We start from the raw sequence: 27946 nt of genomic DNA, 5'->3' as shown, positions 1-27946 counted from the left end.
TGACTATAAACAAATACTTAACATTTATTGTGAGTATAAAAAAAACAGATCAGAGTTATATTTTTCCCCATAAAGAAAAACCAACAAAGACAGCAGAATGTATGCTTGAAACATATATAGACAAAGAGGAAATAAGCCAACAAAGACAAACGTTGCGCGATCATCCACATGCAGACGTTTCTCAGGCATACATGCCTCGTGCCATGTAGAGTTGCGTACATGTAAACAGAACATGTAAACACTGAAATGTAGACATCAAACTGACCGGACATACCAAAACACACAAAAAAAAAGTATAATTTTCTTTCAAAGTGCGGAATCCTGCTCAGGACGAGCAAAGGGGGGAGGGAGTATGGATAGAAAATAACAATAATCTCCATAATGGATTTGATGTGAACAGAAAAAAGGCTGATATTTATTAATTCATATTGTTAATTCACATCTGAACGATCAGCGACACCTCCCAGAATTCTAACCTTCTTTCCAAAATGATTGGAATGAAGCTGCATACAATAATCTCTCAAAAGCTGAATATTAAATAATTTTAAGTCCTTTAAAAAGCACTATAAAATGTTCCAACTGATGAGGAATTCTCATCCTCATTGGTCCTCTCTATGCCTCTCATACCACATGATATAAAGTCATCTCCATACTTTAATCGGTGGCTAGATGCGCCCTATAGCAACGCAGCCCAGCTTTGGCAGAGATGTAACAGATGACCAGTGAAAGAGTTTGACCCTAGTCACCTACATCGCTGTCTTGGTCCCCAATCAAAAACAGGAAGTGGAAGCTCAAGGCCAGGAGCGCGGTGCCAAGCAGGTCTCCCAGCGCCGTCAGGTACGGGATAGAGAAACTGTCCGGGTCCTTCCCAGACTTCCACATGACGTGGACCATCCAGTCTGCTATACACAGCAAGAGGAACACCTGTGAGACAGACCAGCGCAAAAGAAACATGTTTTAGAGTCACAGCAGCTAACAAATTCCCCCAAGTGTGTCAGAGACAAGACGACTAAGGAGTGTAAAAGGATGAGCCTATGTCAGGTAATTCAGTTCGACTTGACTGCTCCCTGTACACACTTTAGTGAAGAGGCTTTGAACCGGACAGTAACACAGGTACTAACACACAATTAACACAAACTAAATCAGTGTTTTTGTATGTGAACTCCCAAAGTCCTAATACTGCTTTTCTAGTTAAGCCTTATTTCCACATTGAGGAAGTGTGTGTGCGTATTTGCGTGTGTAGGTAGGTGGGTGGTAAATGTATGTAACCCTGATGAAAGAAGAACTCTGAAGCCAAAAAATAAATAAATTCAATCAGTCAATCAGTCAGAGTGCAATCATGTGCAATGATTTAAGTACAATTACTTCTAGAATAAGTAATAAATAACTTTATAATAAAAGTTGCGGTAGTTATATGAAAGGATCCATTTTATCCTAAATATAAGGACACATTATAGCATTGATCTTGATACAATGAGAAAACACTGCTTGGTTTTTTTGTCAAACATTGAGGGAAAAATTCTGTCAAACGCTCATTGGTCCAGGATGTAACCCATTCATTGACTAGATACAACAAGACACAAAGAACAGAAGTTTATTTCAATTTAATTGTAATTTACCCTTGTCAATTCTTACTTATGCACACATGGCAGATTGAACCATTCGAACAACCGAATTGTGCTATCGTGCTAGTCATTCAATGTGACTTTCTTAGACAGCACTTCATTCAATGTGACTTTCTTAGAGAGCACTTCATTCAATGTGACTTTCACATCATTCAATGGAACTTTCTTAGAGGTTACCACTGTCGCCTTGCACCCCCAGGGTCCAGACTTGATTTCGGCCTCTGATTTGTGTATGTGGACTTTGCATGTCTCCTCATGCTTGGCAGGTTTTTCTTCTGGCTTTACCGGTTTCCTGAAAGCCATGCAGATTAAAGTAATTGCCGTTCCCAAATTGCCCGTAGTGTGTTAATAAGTGTGTGTATGTGCCGTTTCCCTGAGATGGATTAGGACCCCGTAACAGGGTGTACCCTGCCTGGGGCCCAAGTCTCCCGAGATACGCTCCAGGCCTCCTGCGACCTCCTTGAATGAAGTGCCCTCTGCTTATACAGGATAAAAACGATATAGACAATGACTGAGTGAGTGAGCGACTTCCTTATGTACGAAAATAACAATTTTCCCCTCATTTTTTTAACATGCATCACCACGATAAGCTTTTCTTAATTAAGTATCCATCCTTTCAAGTTTCAATGCTGCAAACGACAGTGGCGCATTTTGGCTAACCTGCTTTAACCTTACCCAAGTGTGCGTATGTGAATGACTTTCATTTAGCAGAAAAATGAAATGAAAGACAGCACATTAATCAGAATGACAAACTGAGGTGAAAGTCTCTGGGAGGCCATACACTGAGGTAGACTCGGTGCTCAGAGTGACTGAGGGCAGGACAGTTATTTAGCTTGCATGGTGGCCAGACATAGGTTGGATAAAGGTGAGGACAATAAGTAGCTTCTCCATTGTTTAATAATAAGCCAGTGTGAGAAAATATTAAAGTTGACATGTATGAGGATATAAGGTTATTAATCAGATGCAGTACATACAGCTGTGTTACAAATTCTTTAATAACGCACTGGGTGATTTCTCTCTCTGCATGCTGCCTCTTTTTAAAATCTTTTTTTTTTTTAGGCTGCAGTGTATTTTGTCTCCAAAAAACTGCAGTAATTATACATAAACTGTGGAAAACTTCTCCAGTACAGATTTGGAACAAATTGTGATGAAGTTGTTACAGAAACTAAGTGCTACTTAAGATGGATGGTTTGCTAATTTACACTAATTTACACAACTAATAGACGGGATTGCAAAAGTTAGCATCCCATTATTAAAGTTTAAGATAAAGTTATAGATCTTCTTATACTTTTGTGGCACCAGTAGTACTTTCACATTCACAAATTACTCTTTTAAAAAAAAATTTAAATGTTTAAATGAAATTGAAGTTGCTGGTTAGCAACTAAGAAGGTGAGTGAGTGAGTAAATACAGACATACAGTATTGTAAAGAAACAGCCAAAATGACCTTTCTTGACCTTACCTAAAGAAGACGATAATTCTGGAAGAATAATTGATAAAAAAAAATTTTTACCACTGAATATAATATTAAGCTTGATAATTACACCAGAGTGGATCTAAATGTATGCCACAACAGGTGGAAGCTGTCATACAGGCCAATAATGGTCTAAGGACATATAAGAGAAGGTTTAAAATGACATTCAAATTTAATATAGCTTTTAGAAAGTTTAGTTTTCATAATCTGTTTAAACACACAAAATGCATTGTCATGGTTTTATAAATGAACCTTTTATTTTATCCTAGAATACACAGACATAGTAGCCATCTAACATGGACAATCTGCAAACCACTACTGAGAAGTAACAGTCCTACACGAATATCAGCATGACTGTTTGAAAATGTGGACATATTGCAGGCGGCATCAATATGCCGCATGTGTCACACAAGCTGCAGGTCTTTGTGTGGTCTCGGACACTCGAGCACTTTCCCACGGCATTGACGAGAGCGGTTCTTTTCTCTTTGCCCTCTCCAATGCACACTGCAACCACTGTGGCTCACTAATGGGCCCACTGCAGAGGCTCAGTCTATACGTAACAATCGTGTGCCAAGTCTCCATTAATGCAACAAGTAGTCTACTCTTTTTCTTAGGAATTCTGCATGTAGGTCTAGTTCCTTTAGTGGTGTAAAGGTCAAAGGTCATGGGTCAGAGATCAGCAGATGCTCGTCAGGAACTCAGGATGAGCTCAAGAGGGCAAACAATCAGCACTTCTTTGTCACAATCACGAACTGTTGTCTTTATTCTTGTAGAACAAACATAATCTCAGTCTAAATTTACAGAGGTTATAAAATATCTAAATGAGATAAAATTCCCTATATATACACAAGTATTAGCTTTAGAGTAATCATCATTTAGGTTTTTAAACCTAAAGTGCTTATTATACAGATTGCTGTATAGGGTCACATACCCGAGTAACAAAACCAGAACCTAGGTAGTCGGTTTTCTTTTTCGCCTGTTAAACACACCAAGGTCAACATGTAGGCAAACTCATGCTTTTCATATTTTAAATAAACTTTTTAAACCTGTACAAATACCATAACTCTGAAGTCAAAATATCGGAGAAAAATCATCCAGCACTAGTTGAAGCTAGATTATATTCATTTGGATCACAACACGAACGATAGCTCCTGTACTGAATGGTATGAATACAAATACTCAGACTATTGTACCCCAAATAGCTAGCTATAAAACTTATGAAAACCATCCATTTTCACCACCAAACATCATGAAGGAAAATCGTTTGGATATACAGTACTTTGTGAAAATGGCAGATTAGCATCTAGACAATATTAGCAGAAAATTAAAACCCGAAATTCCCATCCATGGTTTAATTTTCATCTTTTGATCTCAAACATATTCAGGCAAAAGTAATAAGTAATTACAGATGGATTTAGTGTAAGGCAAAAATCTAAAATATTGGTCTTGCTGTCAAAATATGTCCAAAGGGGACTGTAAATAGCGGCAATGCAGTTCATCACCTTCTGGCGATAAAACAAGAAAACATTTTCTTTTAAATCCTGCTGACATCCGTTTACAGCGAAAACCCTATCGCTACAGTTCTGTTTGGATCATCAAACACTTTAAATTTGTAGCAGCAGTCTGCGTCTTACCAGCTGGTTCAGGAGCTGCAGCTAGGAATAAAAATCTGCTGTATATCAGGAAGTAGATTTTATGAAAGGGTTGAATATCTGAAGTGAAGAAAAAAAACGGTACAGTCTTTGTATTACAGCATCCCACAAAACCGCTGTGTCCCATATTGTGGCAAAGAAATGAACAGAAACTCAAATAACTCAAATAATTTCCATCACTACATTTTAAAACGTTCTCATCGGATGGATATTCTTATAAGTCTTTAAAATCTTATCTTTAGACTTCTTCTTTGGCAAGCAGTTTAATGTCTGTCATTTTCGCAAAATTAAACATTAAAATAAACCTTACAATTTCATTTTAGAATTTCAACATCGGTAATTTGATAGATTCAGTTAGGGTTTAAACTACAGTACATTTAAACCAGACAGCTTGTTAATTAAGCAACTTTATATCCCCTGATGTTATGTCTTTAAACTTAGCTTCTCTCTCTTTATACAACACCACTGTACCATGCTCTGTTCATGAAGATTCATGAAGCATTTCTAATAGAGATAGCCTTTCGTCCAGTTAAAAATACTGAAGTATTATTGCTGAGGTCTGTATTACCCTGCTCATAGCTCACTAAAATCTCTTGAAGCTTGCTGAGCAAATGAGATTCAGCAGGCCAGCGTGTGTTTATTTATAGCACAGCTTCCTCGTATATATCGGAATTTCCACTTTTCATGCACAGCGAAATTCTGCCTAGAATAAACACTGCGTGAATGCCACACATTCCACTCACCTCATGAATGTGCTCACTCATACATGTGCAACCTCAGGTACTGCTAAATTGACTGTCTACGTAGACTTAGTTTTAAAAGCATGTGTTACTTATGTCAATTAAGGGTTTTGGTGAGTGGACGTACTATAGTTTCATGCTCAGCAAATGCGATGGCGTTTTTAAATTCTTAAATCTGATTGGTCAGAAGACACTGAAGGTGCTCTTTAATGGCAGATCTGACAGAACTACTGACTACAAATCAAATCACATATTTATAATAATTCACTTTATTATAAAACAGACAACACTTGCTGTGTGATTTGAATGTACAGCACATTAAAACTATGATTTGGGGCCTTAATTATGTGCTAATGAACATGAAGGACAAGACTTTTTACTGTACATCCTTTCCAATTAAAAACCTCCTGCATTGTATGTACATTCCTGTGCAAAAGTCTTAAGCCACCCTCATTTCTTCATATTATATTTAACGATGAAGAGTAAACTAAGGTAATGGGAACAAAAGATGGACAAAAGTACTTCAGGACGCCTGGACAACTAATTAAAAAAAAGAATTTTATATATATATATATATATATATATATATATATATATATATATATATATATATATATATATATATTATAAATATGGCCTGGAAAAGAAATAACTAATAAATAAAATGATCTACTAAATGCTAAATAAAAAAAGGACACTGACTGCTGTGGAGAGTCAGGAGGCAAGCGTCATTTATGAGCCTACTATATATATATATATATATATATATACACACACATACATACACAGACACAGTGCTGAAAATAAGTATTTAATCCCCTACAGATTTTTTAAGTTTGCCCACTTACAAAGAAATGAAGGGTCTATAATTTTTATCATAGGTTTATGGATTGAGACAGAATATCAACCAAAAATCCAGAAAAAGCACATGATACAAATGTTATGAATTAAGTTGCATTTCAGTGAGGGAAATAAGTATTTGATCCCCAAGCAAAACATGACTTAGTACTTGGTAAAAAAAACCCTTGCTGGAAAGCACAGTGGGAAGACGTTTCTTGTAGTTGCTAACCAGATTTGCACACATCTTGGGATGCATTTTAATTCTTTACGGATTTTCTCTAAATGTTTAAGGTTTTTTGCCTGTTGCTTGGAAACTCGAAGTTACAGCTCTCTTTGTGAATTTTCGAATGGATTAAGATCTGAAGACTGGCTAGACCACTCCATGACCTTAATGTGCTTATTCTTAAGCCACTCCTTAGTTGCCTTGGAAGTATGTTTGGGGTCATTTTCATGCTGGAAGACCCATCCACAACCCAACTTCAGGAGGTTCTTATCAAAAATTGTACAACACATGGCCTCATCCATTGGCCCCTCAGTGCAGCAAAGTCAATCTGTACCTTTAGCAGAAAAACAGCCCCAAAGCATAATGTTTCCACCTCCGTGCTTGACTATAGGGACTGTGGTGTTCTTAGTGTCATAGTCAGCATTTTTCTTCCTCCGAAAACAGCAAGTCGAGTTGATGACAAAAAGCCCAATTTTGGTCTCATCTGACCACAGCAGTTTATCCCAATCTTTCTCTGTTCATTGGCAAACCTTAGACCGGTCTGTACATGTGTCTTCTTGAGGAGGGGAAGCCTTGCTGCGCTGAAGGATCAGTCCATGCAGGCATATTGTGTTACCAATGGTTTATTTGGCGACTGTGCACTCAACTGCCTTGAGATCATTCACAAGCTCCTCCCGTGTAGTCCCGGGCTGGTCCCTCATTTTTCTCATGATTATTCTTACTCCATGAGGTGAAATCTTGCATATAGGGCCATTAATGGTTAATTTGTATTACTTCCATTTGTAAATAATCGCTTCAGCAGTTGTCTTCTTCTCACCAAGCTTCTAGCTGATGGTCTTGTGGCCCATTCCAGCCTTGTGCAGGTCTAAAATCTTGTTCCTGACTTGCTTTAACAGCCCTTTGGTCTTGCCGATTGTGCTGAGGTTTGAATGTAGGATAGAGATTTTGTGGACAGGTGGCTTTTATACACATACCACATTGTTGTTAGGAGTTCCTTCTTAAATTAATATGTGTACCACAAGAGCACATAACCAGTCTGTGAGAGGCAGAATTATTGTTGGTTGGTAGGGGATCAAATACTTATTTCCCTCACTGAAATGCAACGTAATTCATAACATTTGTATCATGTGCTTTTTCTGGATTTGGGTCTCAATCATTTACCATAAACCTATAATAAAAATTATAGACTCTTTATTTCTTTGTAAGTGGGCAAACTTAGAAAATCTGTAGGGGATCAAATACTTATTTCCTTCACTGTATACACACAGTGCGGACATGGCAATTTTTTGCCCTAGCCACATCAGCAGTCCTCATGCCTCCCTGCAGCATGCCTAATGCACGTTCACGCAGATGAGCAGGGACCCTGGGCATCTTTCTTTGGGTGTTTTTCACAGTTGGTAGACAAGTCTCTTTAGTGTCCTGCTTTTTTAGAACTGTGACCCTAAATGCCTACTTTCTGTAAGCTGTTAAGGTCTTAACGACCATTCCACAGGTGCATGTTAATTAATTGATTATGGTTAATTGAACATGCATGGAAAATATTGTTTAAACCCTTTACAATAAAGATCTGTAAAGTTATTTGGATTTTTACAACATTATTGTTAAAATACACAGTCCTAAAAAAAGGGACGTTTCTTTTTTTGCAGAGTATATATATATTTCTTTTCATGATAGTGTGATCGGAACAGATACTTCTTTGTCACAAAAAACATTTATAAAGTTTGGTTCTTTTATGGCTTTATTATGGGTTAACAGAAAAAAAGGATCACATCTGCTGGGTTAAAAATATACATACAGCAGTGCTAATATTTGGTTACTTGTCCCTTAGCCAAATTTACTTCAATTAGGCGCTTTTGGTAGCCATCCACAAGCTTCTGGCAAGCTTATGGTTTAATCTTTGACCACTCCACTTTGCACAGAATTGGTGCAGTTCAGTTAAATTTGATGGCTTTCTGACATGGACTCGTTTCTTCAGCATTGTCCACATGTTCTCAATGGGGTTTAAGTCAGGACTTAACCCTATTAAGGCCATTCTAAAACCCTAATTCTAGTCTGATTTAGCCATTCCTTCAACACTTTTGATGCGTGTTTGGGGTTATTGTCCTGTTGGAACACCCAACTGCGCCCAAGACCCAACCTTCGGGCTGATGATTTTAGGTTATGTTGAAGAATTTTAAGGTAATCCTCCTTCTTCATTATCCCATTTACTCTCTGTAAAGCAGCAATTCCATTGGCAGCAAAACAGCCCCACAGCATAATACTACCACCACCATGCTTGATGGTAGGCATGGTGTTCTTGGGGTTAAAGGCTTCACCTTTTCTCCTCCAAACATATTGCTGGGCATTGTGGCCAAAAAGCTCGATTTTTGTTTTGTCTGACCACAGAACTTTCCTCCAGAAGGTCTTATCTTTGTCCATGTGATCAACAGCAAACTCCAGTCGAGCCTTAAGGTGCCGCTTTTGGAGCAAGGGCTTCCTTCTTGCACGGCATCCTCTCAGTCCATAGAGATGCAAAACACGCTTGACTGTAGACAATGACACCTGTGTTCCAGCAGCTTCTAATTCTTAGCAGATATGCTTTTTGGTGTTTTCGGTTGACTCTTCACCCTCCTGACCAATTTTCTCTCAGTAGCAGGTGATAGCTTGCGTTTTCTTCCTAATTGTAGCAGTGACAAAACAGTGCCATTCACTTTATACTTACAAACAATTGTTTGCACTGTTGCTCTTGGGACCTGCAACTGCTTCGAAATGGCTCCAAGTGACTTTCCTGACTTGTTCAAGTCAATAATTAGCTTTTTCAGATCCATGCTGAGCCCCTTTAACTTTCCCATTGTAGCGTTAGTGGGCGTTTGTATCCAATGAGCCCTATTTAAATGGCCTCAGAGAAGTCACCAGCTGAAGTCACTCATAATCACTCACAAAAAGTTAAGCCATGCTATGAAGCTCATTTTACTGACACAACTTTCTAAGTCACCAAAATTGCTAATTCATGTTGCTGTATGTATATTTTTGACCCAGCAGATGTGATCACTTTTTTCTGTTAACCCATAATAAAGTCATAAAAAAACAAACTTCATGAATGTTTTTTGTGACAAAGAAGTATCTGTTTCAATCACTCTATTAGAGAAAAATCAGAGTTGTAGAAATAACAGGGAACTCAAGAGAGCCATGATATTATGTTCTTTACAAGTGTATGTAAACTTTTGACCACAACTGTGTATATATATATACACAGTTGTGGTCAAAAGTTTATATATACCTTTATATAGATACCTTATTGAAATCAAAATATGAAGAAAACAAAACAAGGGACAGGTCGGGGGGACTTTTGCACAGTACTGTATTTTTGACAATAAGACACACCTAGTGATCAGAATCCTAATTCCTGAGACTTTTTTTTTGTCGTGAATTCAAAACATGCATTTTGGGTCTTTGCATGGTACATGTTACATGTCCTTTACACTGTCCTCTTTCTCTCCCTTCATAGTTCCTGCATTGACAAAAAAAAGTCCAATTGTATTAAATAAAAGCTTATTTTTGGGCAAAGTGTTGTCTCATTAAAATTCATGTCTATCGAGCAGATGCAGCTGACGTTAAAGCTTTGCCTGGTTTCACTTCTGGAAATCTGTTTTCTGGAACGCCGCCTTTTTATTTATTCAACCTTATGGCTAGTTTTTGTCTATAAAACTATCAATGCCAGAGAATTGGTGTGTGTACTGATGTTCCCAGCAGAGCAACAAACAAACAAAAAATATTTTTTTTGGTCAGAATCCCTGCTGAGTCTGTCTTAAACCATAGATCCAGGTAGAAATTATTATATTGTCCTGTTTAATAGATCTACCCTGAGGTCCTGCGGTTGACATTGCTTGATCTTTATGTGCTTTTTCCTTTTTTATATATTTGAATACCCGAATTCAGTTGAACAATGTCTGACTTGTTCTTGAAAGTAAAAGCAAATCTTATGGTAGGGAATTTAAAACGATGACCTTTCTTTTAGTGTCTAGTAGATGGCGTTAATTTGCTAGCCTGTTGTTTTTCTGTTCTGCAATCGCACTCTCTCATTTATTTTAAGTTAAAATTATTCTTAATCATTTTTCATCTCATTAGAATAACATTAAAACAAGGCTGGACAACATCCCTTCAGTCTGCATTCAGAAAGTACGTATAGTGTGAACAACAGACTGACCTGTAGCAGCGCTGCAGCCAAGAACACAGCCATGAAGATGGGTGTCAAGGACGTGTGGCCACTTTTCATCAGGTGAATGGTATACAAGAAGACCAAGTGGCCCGGGACTACCAACAGAAGCAGCACTTGTGCTGACCTGTGATTAGCTCCTGAAACAAAAAAAGAAAAAGAAATACATCACATATATACACATACATGTGATCCATATGTACACAATAACAGACTATATATTTATATATAAAATATATAAATAAGCGAGGACCTCTGCTGAGCTATATGTGGCTGTATATCTGCTTTTATGTACATGTTGAAATTCTCGTTTTCAGTTCCTGACCCGAGTTTCGGGCAGGCGTTCATCCACCACAGAGACGTGAGAATTTACGCCTCTTCCTCCAGATGGTAATGGCAGCCTGGCAGTAGGCGCTGCACCCTGCGTGTGTCTGCGCTTGGACATCTGTACCCAGAATTTCTCTTCACCGAGTCGTCCGAGCAAACTCGAGAAATGTGTGCTAAAAGCGTAAGAGCTGCCAGCTCTAGGCCTCTGTGCTGGCTTTCACTTCTACTGTTTATACTACACAGAGCTGCACAAAATCTCAGTCTCAGTTAAATACACACTGTTCTGTAAGCTGTGCATGCACTTAATCAAGTTCTCTGTTTTATCTCTCTCTCTCTCTCTCTCTCTCCCTTTCATCTAACCTCTCCTAGTCCTTCACTTTCTGCTGTGGAGAAAGCAGGAGGCTGAGCGGCAGTCTGCGTTTGGCTTTGTTTTCTCGAGCAACCCTCATGACTCATCGGTGCATTTACAAATAAAGACAGCCACAGAACGAACACGACTAGAAAGCCAAATAGATAGATGCATCATCCTTGTATTTGTAGGCATTTATTTTGCATTAGGTAGACCTTTAAACAAAAAACTCCAGGATCACCATGGAATGAGAAGCAAATCCAAACCCAACACTTCCTTTTGATGATCATCATACCATGGGACGCCAAAAGTGCAACTCATCTATATTGGATCTTGAGAATGTATTGTAAAAAGATAAGATGAATAGGATATATTTGTGGAGATTTGTGTAAGGTTTGTGTGAGGTTACCTGAGCCACAGAAGGTTCTGCAGGGATAGTAACAGCCTTTGGCTTCATCCGGTACCTCTCCTGGGGTGCTGTGGAAGTGCAAGTGTGTCGAGATGCGGCTAGACTGGATGGCCACCAGGTTTCCACCAATACCTGCACAGCGAATGTTAAATTATCGCTCAGATCCACTCTCCAGACTAAAAGAGTTATCAGTCCTGAGTCTGGCTAAAATAATGTGATCCATTTATCACTTCCTGCTAAGAGTTACGGTTTTATCTTTCCTGTCTTTCATCTTAATATACACTCTCATTTTTACAGTATACTCTATCACTCACTCGCTCTACTCATTTCCAATTTTTGACATGGACAAGTAGAACTGATTGCTGTTCATATGTGCAGTAATAAATCTTTACAACCAGTCAGGGAAGGGAAATCAGAAACTTTTACAAAGTTTATCCATAGAGGTGAAAACAACCATAAAAGTTTTAAACAAGCATTAGATATGCAACAAATGCCTAAATGTAAGTGTAAATTATTCCAATAATAAAACATATTTGTTGCATACCATTTCTAAAAGGAAACTGAGATGAAATTTTATCATTTCTTTTGATTTGACAAAAGTACAACAGATATCACGGTATAACCAAATTGCTCAGAATGACAGTAATGCCTCTAAAAAGATAGTCTGAAATGAAATGTCCTTCCTCAAGTTGTAATTTTTACTATGTCTCCCTGAAATGAGCCATTCAAACTATAAACCCCAAAACTCCTAAATTGATCCTGTTAATGCTCATGTCCATGTCTGACTGAGCTTGTTTGTACATTCCTTAACAACATTGTATTTACTACAAAAGTATTAGAAGCACACTGTGGCTTTGAATCAAATTAATTATTGTCACTAGAAAGAAAATAAAAAACATAAATTGAGGAAGGACATTGTTCATTTATAGAAGGGGTCCCTAAAATAAACCATTCAAATTTATAAAATCAGCCTCCATTAATAATTTTCATCCTGCTAATAGTATCCTATGGGTGTCCCATAGCTTTCTGTGAGCAAACAGAAAGGAGGATGAGAAAAAATCTTTGTTTTAAAACTTCCACAGTTAAGTCTGTATAGGCTAATAAAAGTTTTTGCAAAGCTGTAAAGCAGTAAATTATGCAGCTCCACAGATGATGATATTTAAAGAGATAATGAAACACAATGTGCATTTACAGGAGATTTGATGAGCACAATGTAAACACTTGCACTTGTTAGTTGAGGGCTTTTTTTTTTATTGATTTTTTAATTGTAGCTCCATAGCTAACTAGATTAACAAACGTCAACAGTAACATAGCATGTTAAAATAGTTTAACTTTCAATTATTTTAAAATCAAGCTAATGAGGTTTACAGAAAACAAATACACTGGACTGAGCAAGCACTCAAATGTGCCTTGACTTTTGCTCGATGTCTGGTGGGCGAGATCATAAATTAATGATTTGCACCCCTGTGAAGTCCAGAGAAACAAACACCAACAGAAATTAACCACTAACACCATATACCAAAATTAAGAAAAAAAATATTATGTCTATCTATGTATTGAAACCAGTACCGAATTCCTGCTTTTAAAAGATATTTTTAATTCTAATGTATTTTTAAACAGTTAGAGTTGAGTGATAATCCGACATTGTAGGTCTGTTTAGGTCTCAGCTTCTTTATGTGGAACTACTCGGATCTTGAGTAATGACAATATTCCATACTCTCTGGTGTGTGCTGGTTGTCTGTGCTTTAATAGTTCAGAGTTGTGGCAGCACCACACCAGAGGCATATGTTGGTGATTGGCATTGACTTACATTTGATGGGGGTGTGTATGTTTGTCAGTAGCAATAACTTGTAGCAAACCCATACTGTCTCTGATTCGACTGACAACTCTGAAATACGCTTTTTTAAGTAAGATAATATGCAGGCTTCTTAACCCTCCAAAATTAGCGTGTGAAAGGATCAAGCTTGATTTAACACCTTACATGAGTGCGTTTTAACATGAGTGTGTTTTAAATAAACACTTATCACTTCTTATTAAGGCGTTAGAGGAGCTGTCATGCTTGTGATAAATGTCTGCACTGCGTACACATCCAAAACAAACTTACTTTTGTTTAACCAATTCTGGTCCTCTGCCATGTTCTCTAAACATAAGTGGCTATCTCTGCTAAAACTATGACTTTTACAGTTATTCCCAGTACTTAATATTCTACATGAAGATCATAATTACCATTTATAATGCAATTTATGTAGTAAAGACTGAACAGAGCTCTTAACTGAACATTCTTCACTTTCATGTCCTAAACTGATAGATTATAACTTCAATAAAAGAAGCCCTGCTGGCATCAGTGTTAAAATCCTGCCTGAAGGTGAAGATGTTCAAAACAAGTTGAAAATCAAACGTTTAATTAAACAGATTTGGGGAATCTTACTTTAAGGCTTGAAGCTGTGTTTGAAACTCAGCTGGTCTTACCATTTATCACAGGGGAGTAAACCACAATCCCAGCCAAGTTGGGGTCTGACACGGTTTTATCCAGGATTAGACCTCCAATACTGAAATGAAAAAATAAAGTTTAATTTTAGGAACTGTGATCCGGCAGTCAACGTGTAAATATGGGAAAGTTACATGACTATGCATGTAAGTGTGGGTGTGTGTACAAGACCTGCTGATGACCATGGCGGTGATGACAGGCTCCCAGCCGGAGTAGAGAAGCTGTCGGCTCGCCGGGTGTTTGGATGAGATGATCATCCACACCGGAGTCAGACACATAAAGAACGCACACACAAGAAACGACACATATGGGTGGGAATCTGAAAGAGATAGATACATAAAAAAGGAGCATAAACACTAACAGCGTAGTGTAATAAGTTTTTAAAAGGTATTGAAAAAACAGTCACTCGTATCTACATCTGTGTACAATCAAGATTTCACTGTTCGCAAATTCCACCAACAGTTCTTCACAGTCCTCCCCAGACCTTGCATTTCTATTACCTGATTAATGTTTTCTATACTGACTCACTATCACGCCACCTGCGTGAATGAAGAGCTTTATGAAAATTAGATGTATATGAGGGTAAACTGAGATGCATGCATGCTTATGACATATAAACCAAAGAGTGGGTGGGAGCTCGCACATTTTCGCACTAATCATTTCTGGTTTCCTGAATCTGACACATTTGTTCGTACGTCATTTTTGGAGCTCCTTCGTATGCAACGTTACTGAATAAGGGTCGCTGTTTATAAAATTACGCAGATGATTTTAATGCGCACTAACTGCCTCAAACTTAGCTTTCCATAACATCTTCATCATCGCTGCTCAACAAATCTGCATAGATTGACACAAGCTTGAGTCGTCCAATCCTTAATTGGGAATGTTTGAGTTTGGGTGACTATATTTAGTCTGAGCAGGCCCAACTGGGCTTCAGCCCGGACTTATGATGGCATGAGTGGCTGTTTGCTGGCTGGCACGTTGGCTGGGTTTTGGCACAGAATGGCATGGGCTGTTCACCTCACTTTACCTCTCAGACAGTGACTGAGAAAGAGGCAGGGGAAAGAAAAGGTAAAAAGAAAAGGCACTGCGTCATTGATTCATTAGTTTAACACAAGGAAAACAAATCAATTAAGATGGACTGTGCGTGACTGAGCGCGAGGGACTTGCAATTACATTTGCCTTTGGTTTGGGTGTGTCAGCAGGTGAAAAGTGTGTGCGTGCGCGTATCCGTGTTTTCTTTAATCAAAATAATTAAAAACACAAGAACTTAACTGAGGTATATTTGAATTTGAAGAGAAACATGTATGTAAAGTATTATTTCTTTATATAAAAACAATGGGTTTCTTATTTAAGGGTTAAAACATCTTTAATCGTTATTGTCTTTAATTGTTATGTATTGTTGTATATAATTCATGCCAGAGACAGACAAAGAAGAAATACTAAAACTGTTATAAAGGAAATTATTTGAGATGCTTATTTAACTCTTTTAATAATACATTACTCTCTCCTGCCATTCACAGTGATAATAGCCTATTGGGTCTCTCTGTGAGCTCAAGGATGAGCACGAGGGAGATTCTCTTTGTCAAATCGATATTTCTCTGAGTACAGTACACGGTCCTGTGCTGTAGCATGGGAGGTTTAAAAAGACACGGCTGACTGGCTGTTCCTGAAGAACACTGCATTAGCGTTCAACCTTCCTGTTTAAGTAATAAGCTGGGAAAATTTTTAAAAGAGAATAAGAGAGTAAGCAAAAAAAGAAGTATGTAAGAAAGAAATGAAGGATTAAGAGGAGATAAGTAAAAAAAAAAAGGAGAAAAGCAAGTGAAGAATAACAGAGACAAAGAAAAGAAGTAGGTAAGTACCAGAAGAATAAAGAAAGATCATTAAGAAAAAAAATAGGTAAGCACATAGGTGAGAAAGTAAGAACAGAAGGGAAGAATGAAAGGAAGTAAGGAAGGAAGAAAAAAAGAAGGGGCAAAGATGTTGGTAGGGAATAAAGATAAGTAAGAAAGGAAAATGAAAAAGAAAAGAGAGAAGGAATAAGGAAGGAAGGAAAAGTGTGTTGGTAAGGAAGATAAGCAAGTAAGGGTATAAAGTGAAAGGAAGATGAAGAGTAAAAGAGAGAAGGAAAGTGAAAGGAAGGAAGACAGTAAGGAAATACATGTACAGTAAGTAATAAGTAAGTAATAAATGAAAAAATAAAAATGTAGGCAATGAAATACGTGAAGAAGTCGTGAATATACAAGTACAGTAAATAAAGAAAAAAGGTATGCAAAAATAGGAATTAGCGAAGAAGTTAAAAACAAAAGAAATAACTTAAAAAAAGGAACTAAGCAAGGAAGGAGGTAGAAGGGTAGAAGTAAGAACAAAAATGTAACAACCAAGGATTTCAGAGCATTTAGATAAAGATCTTAGAAGGAAAAGAATAACAGCGATCATGGTAATCATGATTTGTGTAATTTGTAAATATTAAAATAATGTCCTGCGTTAGAAGAATTGGCGAATTTTCCTCAACATCTTCTCAGCGTACACATGCAACACCAAGGTACATAATCAGTAGAATTAAATAAATCACCCAGACGTGAAGTATTCATACACACGACTTGTCTCAAGTCACAGAGTATATGTTTGTGATAATGAATCTGAATCAGTCATTCATATGTTACACTAGTCCAGCAGTCTGACAGAGAGCGAAAGAGAGATGGGAACGCTATGAACTCTGTTACAGAAGAGCTATTGTCCAGCGTTCTCTCCACCCAGCCCAGGTCGCCTCATTAGCAGCACATTCCTGATATAAAACATGTCAGCTCCACAGGTTTACACACTATATATCTCTTCACACCTTCAATCCAGCAGACATACATGACACAGTCTCCTTAAGCTTAAGTAATCTAACACACACGTTATATTTGAATGCTGTATAACAGGTCAGTGTGAAGACTTAAAACTGCAGTACAGAGATAGATACAGAGATACTGATAGAACAGACCAGGACACTGGGCATTCAAAATGCCGTTTACTCTACTGCCATCTTGTGGTGATTACTAAAAGTACACACAAGTGGCCTATTGATTTCCTATATGGTCTAATTTTCCTATATGGTCTAAACTTCTGTTACTCCTCTCTGTTCTTACTCTCCGTTCGCCTGTCTGTCTATCTGTCTCTCTGCCCTGTCTTTGTCCATCTGTCTGTGTATTTGTTGTTCCCTTTTCTCAGTTCATTTCTTATTCATTGTTTCTCTCATGTCTTCCTCACTCTTGTCTCTCTTGACTATGACTTTCTTTCTTTCGCTCTGTCAGTTTCTCTCTCTCTCTCTCTCTCTCTCGCTCTTTCTCTGCCTAACTGTTGCTAGATTTCTTTTGATTGCCTGTGACTGGCTTTTTTTCCCTTTCTGTTTCTTGTCTGAGTCTCTTTGTCTCTTTTTTGTCCATCTTTCACTGTCACTCTCTTTCTGTCATCTCTTGCTCTGTCGTCTCTCTCTCTCTCACACATACTCACCCAAGCAGTTATAGAGCCCCTGACTGATCCAGGCCATGATGGCTAGCGTAATAAGGTCACCGAAGCTAGCTGCAATTGGCGTGGCTACATTGTCAGGATTGATGCCTGTCTTCTTAGAGCCCACAATCACACCCACCATGATGATACCTGTCACAGAAAATTTTAGAAACAAAAGCTCTCACTACATGTGACTCAGTTAGTTCCTTACAGCAAATAAATGTTTGTCTTTCATCAATCACAAATTCTATTTGGCCAGCTTTGCCAGCTTGCTTTATTTGGCCTGCACTTTTTTATTTGACTTTTCACTAGTGCTTGCATACTATCAAGGTAGAAAGTTTTCTTGGTACGTCGAAGCAAACTGCCTGCTTTGAGTCTGAAATACTGGCCTTCCAGGAACTCCTTTGATGAACCATACATGTGTTAATGGCTTGGAGTAAGGCCAGAATTGTATGGGAGATATGGCAATAACTGACAGTCTATAATGTGCAAGTGGTGTTTATGGAATGATTGTATGCAGGTGTAATTGTGTCTAAGTGGTGTTGGTGAATGTGTGTATCTGTTCCACAGATAGATGCATCTCTTTTACAAGTTGGTGACAATTTTCCTATTGATTTTCAAGGATCAGGTGTTCCACTTCTGGGAAACTGCAGTGGGCAGTTCGTCATTTACAGACGTTCAGCCATTCACATACTATTACTGCGAGTTAGAGTCTCATCACCGTGCTGTGCTTGAAGTCTTCTGTAACTGTCACTCAGTTTATGCCTGGATTTATAAGAGATTTCATCACAAGTCTGTGGTTTGACTTGAACAGCACTTGCAAAAATAAATCTACCAGTGTTTTCACATGAGAGCAGTATTAATGGACTGTGACTGTGTTTTTATGGTATGAATTAAAAAGCAATCAGCATTTATCCCCAAACTTGTTATTATTCGTATTATTACTATGATTATTACCTACAATAGATTTATTATTCAATCATTTCTACACTAAACTCAAAATGGCTTTTTTAAGAGCTTGTAATATTCATGTAACCTATAATTGTTCTTCATAAAATACGTCCGATTCTAGTGCTTAATTGCATTAAAAGGTCAATGTTAAACATTCTCAAGATACAACCTGTACCTATAACCAAGTTTGCTGGTTTGGTTCAACACAAAAGCAGTTGCACAAAACTGCACCAACAGCAAAGAGATAATGAGAGTTTAGTGGTTTGCAGATGCTGACTCTGCTCTGATTATACACCATCAACACACTCTCACTCACGAACAGGGGTTTGAACAGCATTCAATAGACAATGTTCCTTTTAGATACTGTTTCAAAACAGCATGATATTTGCCAGTGTATCAAGGCCATCTATCTCAGTGCTCATATTATTGCCAAAAACTATCCCATCTGGTTTGGTGCAAAAAGATCTTGATGCTTAACCTTAGCTGTATTTAAATATTCAACAGCAATTTTAAAGACATTTTTAAACTCCATTTAGTAGTCATATCCTAGCTATCAGGGTCCATTCAGTACAAGCTTTTCCTATGCTTTTTTTCTTCACCAATTTAGAAGGTGGTGCAATTAACTGTTGATACATAACTGTGAAGACCAGTATCAAAACTTCTAAAACATAAATATATTAAAATTTTACATATATTTTTTGCATCTTTAAATAAAAGCAGTACATGGAAACAGAACTGCGGCCATTTTTATATTATTTACTCTGTCCACTTAAATGACTATGGCAGTACTCAATCGATATGTACCTTGCAGCAGGGATGCGATAAAGGCCGTGGCCACGCTGCTGGAACAGAGCAGCACAGCGTGACTCATCTGGAACTTTCCTTCAGGGATCCAGCCAAGAATAATGGCCGCCACAGCTGCCAGAAAGCCTACCACTGTAGCTTGGACCTGAAGACACAGGGATGATCATGATAAGATGCAAAATAGTTTGCAAAAAAAAAAAAGTATTTTTGCAAATAGTTTCTCAGATATTTCTTTATCACCACAAGCAAAAATGTTTAGTGTCTGAATGTTAAGATATTAATAGTGTGAATAGTATTTATTTCAGTTCCAAAGTTTTACTGTACATCTCAACTTTTTAATATGATCTAAATGTTCTCTAATAACTTTGTCCATGCTTTGCATTCATAACCAATCCACATTCTTGTGTATCATCAAAGTAGATTTTGGATAAACTCCACAGGCCAACTTTAACATATTTCTGTTTTACCATTTTGGAACATTAATGGTATTTATTAAAACATTCACATTGAGGTGTCATTCAGTGTATTAGAGTAAGTGATAGAGTGCAACTATGAAAAATCTTTCATCTAAACTTAGCAGCGAACACACCTCAGATCTGAGTTGGACTGGGTGGCTCTAGTATGTCTAGTAAGTTTAAAAAAAAAAAAACATGCAATTCAGTAGTTTACTCTTACTTGTTTTAATGCCAAGTTACCAATGATGAGATTCCACTTCTCTATGGGCGAATCCATTTTGCCAACATTCACCTGAAGGGGTAGCAAAGAAAACATGAACATATGAATACAGTGTATTCCACTAGTGCTGAACAATTAGTCACTCACTCATCTTCTATACCGCTTTATCCTGTATTCAGGGTCGAGGGGACCTGGAGTCTATCCCAGGAGACTTAAGGCACGAGGAAGGGTACACCCTGGACAGGGTGCCAATCCGTCACAGGACACACACACATACACACACTACGGGCAATTTGGGAATGTCAATTAACCTTACCTACATACCTACGAGCCTGGAGGTGCAAGGCGACAGTGCTAACCACTACACCACCGTGCTGCCTTGCTGAACAATTAATTATATTAAAATTTAAATCATAGTATGGATCTGTGCAATTTATTACAATTTATTAATTAATACTGTAATATTAAAATCACATAAAAATCACTGTCTTTGCTAAAACCCCATAGGCCATTTAAATCTGCAAATAGATGTCTTTTAGTTTCTTTTTACAGCAGTGAAAATAATTAGTTCTCCAAATGTAGATTCTGAAGATTATTGGAATTATTTTAACAGGTGTTTAAATGTACACACTGTATTTAAACCTACTTCTTTTTAATATAGAAAAGGTAAACATTTTCACAATTCATGATGCACTATAATTTAACTCCTTTTGATTTACGTTTGCTGAGATACATTTGTAACATAAGCTCTTTAATTCTCTCACAAACTTGAGCACAAAGTGCAAGTGTAAATATCCAAGCCAACAGTTCAAAGTCAATGGAGTTAAAATGGAGAAAGGGTCAATAAGATCAATAGCAGACATTTAAATTAATCAGCAAAGTATTAGCAATATTTTTTTACTTTCTATTATTGCCATGATTTTTTTTTTATTAATTTCCTTGAGATTTCTTCACACTGAGTGAAAAGCTGATCAAGCTGTTGCATATTTATATGCAAAGCAGACATAACTAATAATTTCAGTTTGTACTCACATACAGACTGTCAGAAATGTCACTTATGGAACATGTATAGCAGACTAAAATTCTGAGAATGACAAAAATAATAATTATCAGAAAGTCTGCTGCTTCAGTGTTTTTAGATCTTTTTGTCAGATGTTTTGTCAGATTGTCAAAATGTATTTAAAAGAGGAAAATATTAGTTTATGAAAAGCTGTATTTTTCTGAACTATATCTGCGTAATTCTGAAGTAACTTCCCTATAAAGGGATTTTCCAGAATTATTGGGGGGGACCAATAACAAAAATGAAAAAACAATGAAACAGACAGTAAAATTTAGACTGTCAGAGCTAAAAGCATACAGTAGCAGTGTTGTGTGAATACACCACAAAGTGTGAGAAAACTGGGCCTTAAACTTGAAACAGATGTTTATCTCATGTTTGCTTCATGTACCATGAGGTCTGAGCAGGGGACAAAAGGAGAACATTTGTTTGCCTATTACATAATGATCAGACCACAAACTGTCAGTGTGGTCAGTAAGGAAAAAAGAGGAAAAATAAATAAAAGCACAGGTTATTCCTGCATAGTGATGAAAGAGCAAGCAGCAGGGTTGTGACTGTGACAGCTGTGTGAGAAGAAAACAGAATGCCAGAACTGCAGCGTTTGTTTGTCATTTCACCTCGAGTGTGAATGACAGATTCAGCAGGGGAACGCTAGCTATTTCACACACTGAGGGTGACTCCCTCCTGACACTCTGAGCTGCTGCTTGAGAGAGACGTATAAAAAAATAAAAAGCCTACAGAAGTAAGTGCTGCAGCAGCAACCTCCAGATTGTAATCCGACTATGTGGATAGAAAGATACCAAATTTATAGCTTCTTTCTCAGAGTGGACCTGCAAATACACACAAGCTTCGTCTTTCTACACAATGCGTGCTGGTGTAACTGGAAGGAAAGAATACGAATAACAATAGTTGTACAGCACATAATGACTCTTATTTTATACACATCACGCTCAAAATCTGCAGTTCAAAAGCAATTCATTTAAAGTATTCATTTGTTGGAAACGTCTTTTCCTATTCATAATGATGTATACTTTCTAAAGGGTTTTAAATGTATGAATCCTTTTAATTAATATTTCTCATTCATGGGTAAGGACATTTAACAGGCTTTAATAAATAATTATTTAAACAAACAAATGAATAATTGAGTGAGTGAATGAATGAATAAATAAATGGGTGGTTTGTCATTTGCTGTTATCTAAGACAAGAGGAATGAAACATGTATGTACACTTATAAGAAAATAATCAGCCTCATGATGGTAAAGGTAATTGCACTCCACTTCAGTCACATCACACCACACAGGTTTATTCCTCACATGTGGCTATACACCATGATTGTGACATGTCTTATGAAATGAAATAAGCTGATGTACGTATGATGCGTCACGATTATTTACTGACAGTAATTAATTGGTGTATATGGGATCAAGCCAATGCCATGATTTAACTTTACAACTCTTAAAAAAAACTTTTTACCCTTGCCATTAAAAATATGGCCTGGAAAAGAAATAACTAATAAATAAAATGATCTCCTAAATGCTAAATAAAAAAGGACACTGACTGCTGTGGAGAGTCTGGAGGCAAGCGTCATTTCCAGGTTTCCTTTCAGACCCAGGAGAGGAGGGACCAGGATGAAAATCTCTGTGACATATTTGAAGGCATCCCAATGCTGAGAAAGAGAAAGAGAGAGAGGGGGGGGGGGGACACAATTTATATTTATGCAACATTTTTCCACAACTGGAAAGTCTTAAGGATAAACCCTTTGCAATTAGTAGTTTCTCAACGTTTCCCCTCTAAAGTTTTGTTAACACTGAAAGAGGAAGAAAATGTGTACTTTTTTTTAAAAAAGCATGTATGATCTATTTGAAAATGGAATATAATTTATATTTATATATATATATATATATATATATATATATATATATATATATAGAGAGAGAGAGAGAGAGAGAGAGAGATGTGTGTGTGTGTGTATATGTAGAGAGAGAGAGAGAAAGAATTATTATAAGCCATAGTCATAATTTAAAAGCAATTTTAAGACATGTTGTTACTGGAGAATAATCAACCGCTGGGAAGTTAGAGTTACTCAACCTTGCAGCTGGCCCACATGACACCACCCAGTCATTGATTAAGTTCCTGTAAAAGCACTTCCCTTTGTGGTAAATATAAACATCCCCAATATAACATTAAACAAAATTCAGCTTTACATCCCAGCGCATATGTTATAAAATTGCACATATAAGGCACCACAACAGCTGTAATAAAGAGATGTTCTTCTATTTATGATCATATTCTTATCTTGTTTTGACTGTGTTTAAAAAGCTGTTGTTTTTCTGGCTTCAGACTTCAGGCACCACTTTTTGTAAGCAAGCTTGTTATAGTTTGTTCAGATTGATAATATGAAACATGAGTTCAGTTTGCACCCAGCAGACAGGTGAGTGAGTACTTGCAATGGGTTGAGACCCGTACGGTTATATCTTTCTCCCATGACATTTTGGATAATTTTATTTTGCTCTAGAATAACACAGTGCTGGTTTGGTTGCATATTAATGCATAATAACTTCTTTTCAGTTTTAAGTTGTGAAAGAACATTTGTGAAACTGAAAATACATGTGGTATGAAATACATTTCTTTTTTCTGTTTTTCCTTAAAGTTATGCAAACTTTCGTATTCAACAATAACAAAAACATTCTTTTATATACATAAAATAAAAAATAATAAAAAACAGAATATCGGATTGTCTGCATTACTGCCAGCAGTGATGTTATTATCATTTTTCAAGCTGACTAATCAGCATTATTACTTTAAATTCCAGCACAGTACACTAATGCACTATACAAGCACAATAAAGTCTTTCATTCTCTGTTTCCTTGTCTTATTTCACTTATTTTTTTACCCAACATTTTTCTCGACATTCTCTCTTCTATCTCTTCTCTTATGCTTATTCATGCGTTCTCATTCCCTTTCTTTGACCTTCTGCTTATTTATATTGCTCCACACCTCTCTTTTTTTTCCTAGCGTCTCCTCTTTCTCTCCCTTCTCTTGCTCTCAGGTCTGTGCCAGCACTGTGGATTTGCATCAAGGAATGCAAAACTAGCTTCGATGACAAAAAGCTAAAACGAATAAGCTCTGCTGAAGTATTTCTTTTCTTAATTCCATTTTAAAATGTATGTTATTTCACTAAATGTGCTTTTCCCAGACTGGTGTGATGATGAAGCATGAGATTCACCTGTACTATATCTAACACCATGCCAGCTGACACTGTGCCAAAGCCGGCCAGCAGGAATGGCACCAGAATCTGCAGAGCCATGGCTAATGGTGACTCCTTGGGCATGTTTTGCGTGACCGGGTTCTGGCCTGCTTCTTCACTCTCCTCTTCCCCGTCTCCCTCTTCTCCTGAGAGCCGGCTCTCAGGTAGCATCGGCTCTGTCTCGCTGTATCGGCCATCCCCAGAACGCTCAGAAAGGCGACGACCTTCACGGTGAAATCCGTTCTGGTGCGTCTCCGGCTTGGGAGAGTTTAATTCCACCATGGCCAGTCGTTCTTCTCGCAGTGCAGTGTAGCCTGGAGGAACCATGGTGTGCAGCAGGGAAGACATGGATTTCAGAGAGAGAGAGCCCCACCTGCTTCCTCCACGACCACCACAGCCGACACTCCCCCCACTGTTGCTCACAAACAGGTTAGGGCGCAGGGAGGTGAACAGAGCACCCCCTGTGGTGCGGAGGCTCATACTGCAGCCAAGGACTGGGTTGGCTCATGGCCTTTTGGATTGGAATGAAAATAAACTGTGGGATCAGGAACCCATAGTCATCAAAAGAACAATGAATCTGAAACAAGAGAAAGAAGACCTTATAGCATACGCATAGAAATCTTTAAAAAAAAAACATATACACAGTGTCTAATGACACCATAGAAGGACAGAAACCCTGTTATCATCTAGAAGAAGAATTACTGCAGTAGTACAAATAAACATTAATCACAGTACCTGCCACTTAGTCTGACATTCATTCAGTAGACTCAAGATTGTCTAAAAAGGGTTACTAAAAATATTTGCCTCTATACATTAAATGTTAGCAAACTTTATATCAAATTCTGTTCAGGAAAAACAGTTTTATGCTTTTTTTTTTTAGTAAGTAATGAAAAGACTCCAAGAAGAGTGCACACTCTTTTGTAACACCTCTTGACCAATCCCAAGCTGAAGCAAAGAACTGGAGTTCAAAAAACCAACCAATAATGATACAAGGGATGTTTAAGGGAGGCTGTAAAAGGATGGTGGATTTAGGTTAGCTATTCATAACATAGGTTTAGCCTGAAAAAAGGGGCCATGATCATGCAGTGTACTAATTATCAGCTTACAACAAGCTCAATAAAAGTGTTCAGTCTTACAGTGCCCTTTACATTTTTGTAGATTGATTTTCATGTAGGAATTGTTACCACTACTGGTGTATGAAGTAAACAGTTGTTCTGAGCGCCTTATTCTTATCAGGTCTGTGGTGAATTCAGTGATTACCATACAGGGCAAAAGGATTATGGAGGTTTTACAATCACACAGGTTTGAGCTAGTCTTTGACATAGTCAATTATGTTACAGCACACAAAAGGATTCAATAAAGCTATGCACACTCGGTATGTATGGGTGTGATGATCAGGTGTCCACATACTTTTAGACATTCTCAATTTCAGGTTTAGAATCACTAATACATTTACGGGTTTGTTAGCAGGTTACGGAAATCAGAGCTCCCAGCGGATTGTTTGCGAACAAACAGTAATATGAGCCAGGGATAACCAAAAACCTAAAACACACTGATATACAATGAATAAAGCATTGAACTATGGTCTTGAAGGTTCCAGGTTCAAACCCCACCACCACTAAGTTGCCCCTGTTGTGTCTTTGAGCAAATGCTGAAATTAAAATGAAAATGTGTATATACACAAAACCTGGTGACTTGGGGCAACCAGTTGTTAAAAAAGATAAACCAAGTACGCAAGGAAGACGTTTGGTCCCCCTGATACTGATACAACAAATTAAAGCTTCCTGAAACCAATTCGTGCGTCGGGTTGCTTCTCAGCCAAGGGAGTGGACTCACTCATAATTTTGACTAAAAACACAGCCATAAATAAAGAATAGTACAACAACATCCTACGAGAGCAACTTCTCCCAACCCTCCAAGAACAATAACTTTTCCAGCATGATGGAGCACCTTGCCATAAGGTAAAAGTGATAACTAAGTGGATCAAAAAGTTACAAATTTTGGGTTCATGGCCAGGAAACACCCCAGACCTCAATCCTATTGAGAACTTGATCCTCAAGAGGCAGGTGGAGAAACAAAACCCCCAAATTCTGACCATGTCCAAGCACTGATTATACAAGAATAGGCTGCTATCAGTCAGGATGTGGCCCAGGAGTTCATTGACAGCAGGCCAGGGTGAATTGTAGGTCTTCAAAAAGAAGAGTCAACACTTCAAATATTCGCATTAACTTAACGGCTCCTATTAATAATTACAATGACACTTATAAATGCTTTTACTTGTACACCATAGTAACATCTGAAAAAAAGATCTAAAAACACTGAAGCAGCAGACTTTGTGAAAATTAATATTTGTCTCATTCTCAAAACTTTTTTCCCTGCTGTACAAGTCTCTGGAGGCAGTGTTATGATCTCGGATTGCTTCAGCAACAAAATGAAGTCAGCTGACGACCTGAATGTACTGAATGACCTGATGGTCACATATATGGAGTTTATCTTCTCTGATGGAGCAGGACAGAGTGTGTCTGTGAGCATTAGGATCATTGTGATCAAGGTTAAAGATGACTGAATTCAATCTTAGAGATTGTTTTTGGCACGAGCAGTTACGTCCTAAACCACATACTACGTCTCCATACAGTACGACACCTGAATACATCACTACTGTGATATTCTACACTATTAAGTGCCCTAGTGCGCGGATTGAGACGTCTAACCTGCTGAACTGCATTTGTCAGATGATGGAGATGCCAAGTGAAGACGAGAATACGGCGTAAACGTATTCAAGACAACTACACGTACAGCGAACCGGAAGTGTGAGCTGTAAACCGACAAGTTATTGTTAGCATTATCATAAAACGTCAAATCCATACGTGAGACTAAACTGTTGAGTAAACACTGTAAGTCAGTAAAGCTAGCGCATAGGCTAGGCAACAACAACAAAAAAACAGTTAATAAACACATCAGATGGCTTTTATTCACCCTGCGCAGCCGATATGATTTATACAAATATATAATCGTCATTCGCTCGTCGTGATTACTAACCTGTATATAGTGAATATTTCTGATCCGGGAAGATGAAGCTTTTCAGATGTTGGACTTCCCACTGGTCTGTAGTGATGTGGCGTCACCGCGGCGGGTGGAGAACACTGCCATACTCTCACAGGGCAAAATAAAAGTCACTCCAGGTTTTATTTTAATACACTATATCTCATTATTATCAGAGTTTAAAATGGTTTTTAAAAAATTGAATAATACATTTAGTTATTACTATTATTACTCAATCATACTTTTTTTCATCATTTTTATTTATTTATTTATTTGTTTTTTAAAGCAGGGCAGCAAGGTGGCTTAGTGGTTGCACCTCCAGGGTCCAGGTTCGATTCCCACTTGGGGGTCTGTG

General features: G+C 37.7%; 1 protein-coding gene across 2 annotated transcripts; it reads right to left on the bottom strand.

Annotated features, from left to right (window-relative positions):
- Positions 1–27703, bottom strand: slc41a2b (solute carrier family 41 member 2b). Of its 2 annotated transcripts, none has more exons than XM_053508488.1 (11): positions 27589–27703; positions 24529–25126; positions 22861–22968; positions 20246–20317; positions 19571–19715; positions 17819–17965; positions 14492–14639; positions 14302–14381; positions 11833–11964; positions 10739–10887; positions 1–924 (listed from the first exon to the last, which is right to left on the bottom strand). In XM_053508488.1, the coding sequence occupies exons 2-11, from the start codon at positions 25027–25029 to the stop codon at positions 739–741; spliced, it is 1668 nt and encodes a 555-aa protein (XP_053364463.1). In that variant the 5' UTR covers positions 25030–25126; positions 27589–27703; the 3' UTR covers positions 1–738. The 2 variants fall into 2 exon arrangements, with proteins under 2 accessions (XP_053364463.1, XP_053364464.1); XM_053508489.1 differs by lacking the exon at positions 27589–27703 and adding an exon at positions 27526–27573.
- Positions 27704–27946: the final 243 nt, after the last annotated feature.

The sequence above is a fragment of the Clarias gariepinus genome, chromosome 12 (genome assembly GCF_024256425.1).
Source record: "Clarias gariepinus isolate MV-2021 ecotype Netherlands chromosome 12, CGAR_prim_01v2, whole genome shotgun sequence".
NCBI lineage: Eukaryota > Metazoa > Chordata > Actinopteri > Siluriformes > Clariidae > Clarias > Clarias gariepinus.
The sequence above is the reverse complement of the archived record's forward strand: the minus strand, read 5'-3'. Positions and strand labels throughout refer to the sequence as shown.

Bases quoted from the DNA above. Each gene is read 5' to 3' on its own strand.
- slc41a2b (XM_053508488.1), bottom strand. From the start codon at position 25,029: ATGAGCCTCCGCACCACAGGGGGTGCTCTGTTCACCTCCCTGCGCCCT. The intron at 14,382-14,491 runs GTCTTGTACACA...TTTTCATTTCAG, and splicing joins ACCGCCATGGTCATCAGCAG to TATTGGAGGTCTAATCCTGG. The intron at 925-10,738 runs GTCAGTCTGTTG...TCTGTCTCACAG, and splicing joins TGGCTGCAGCGCTGCTACAG to GTGTTCCTCTTGCTGTGTAT.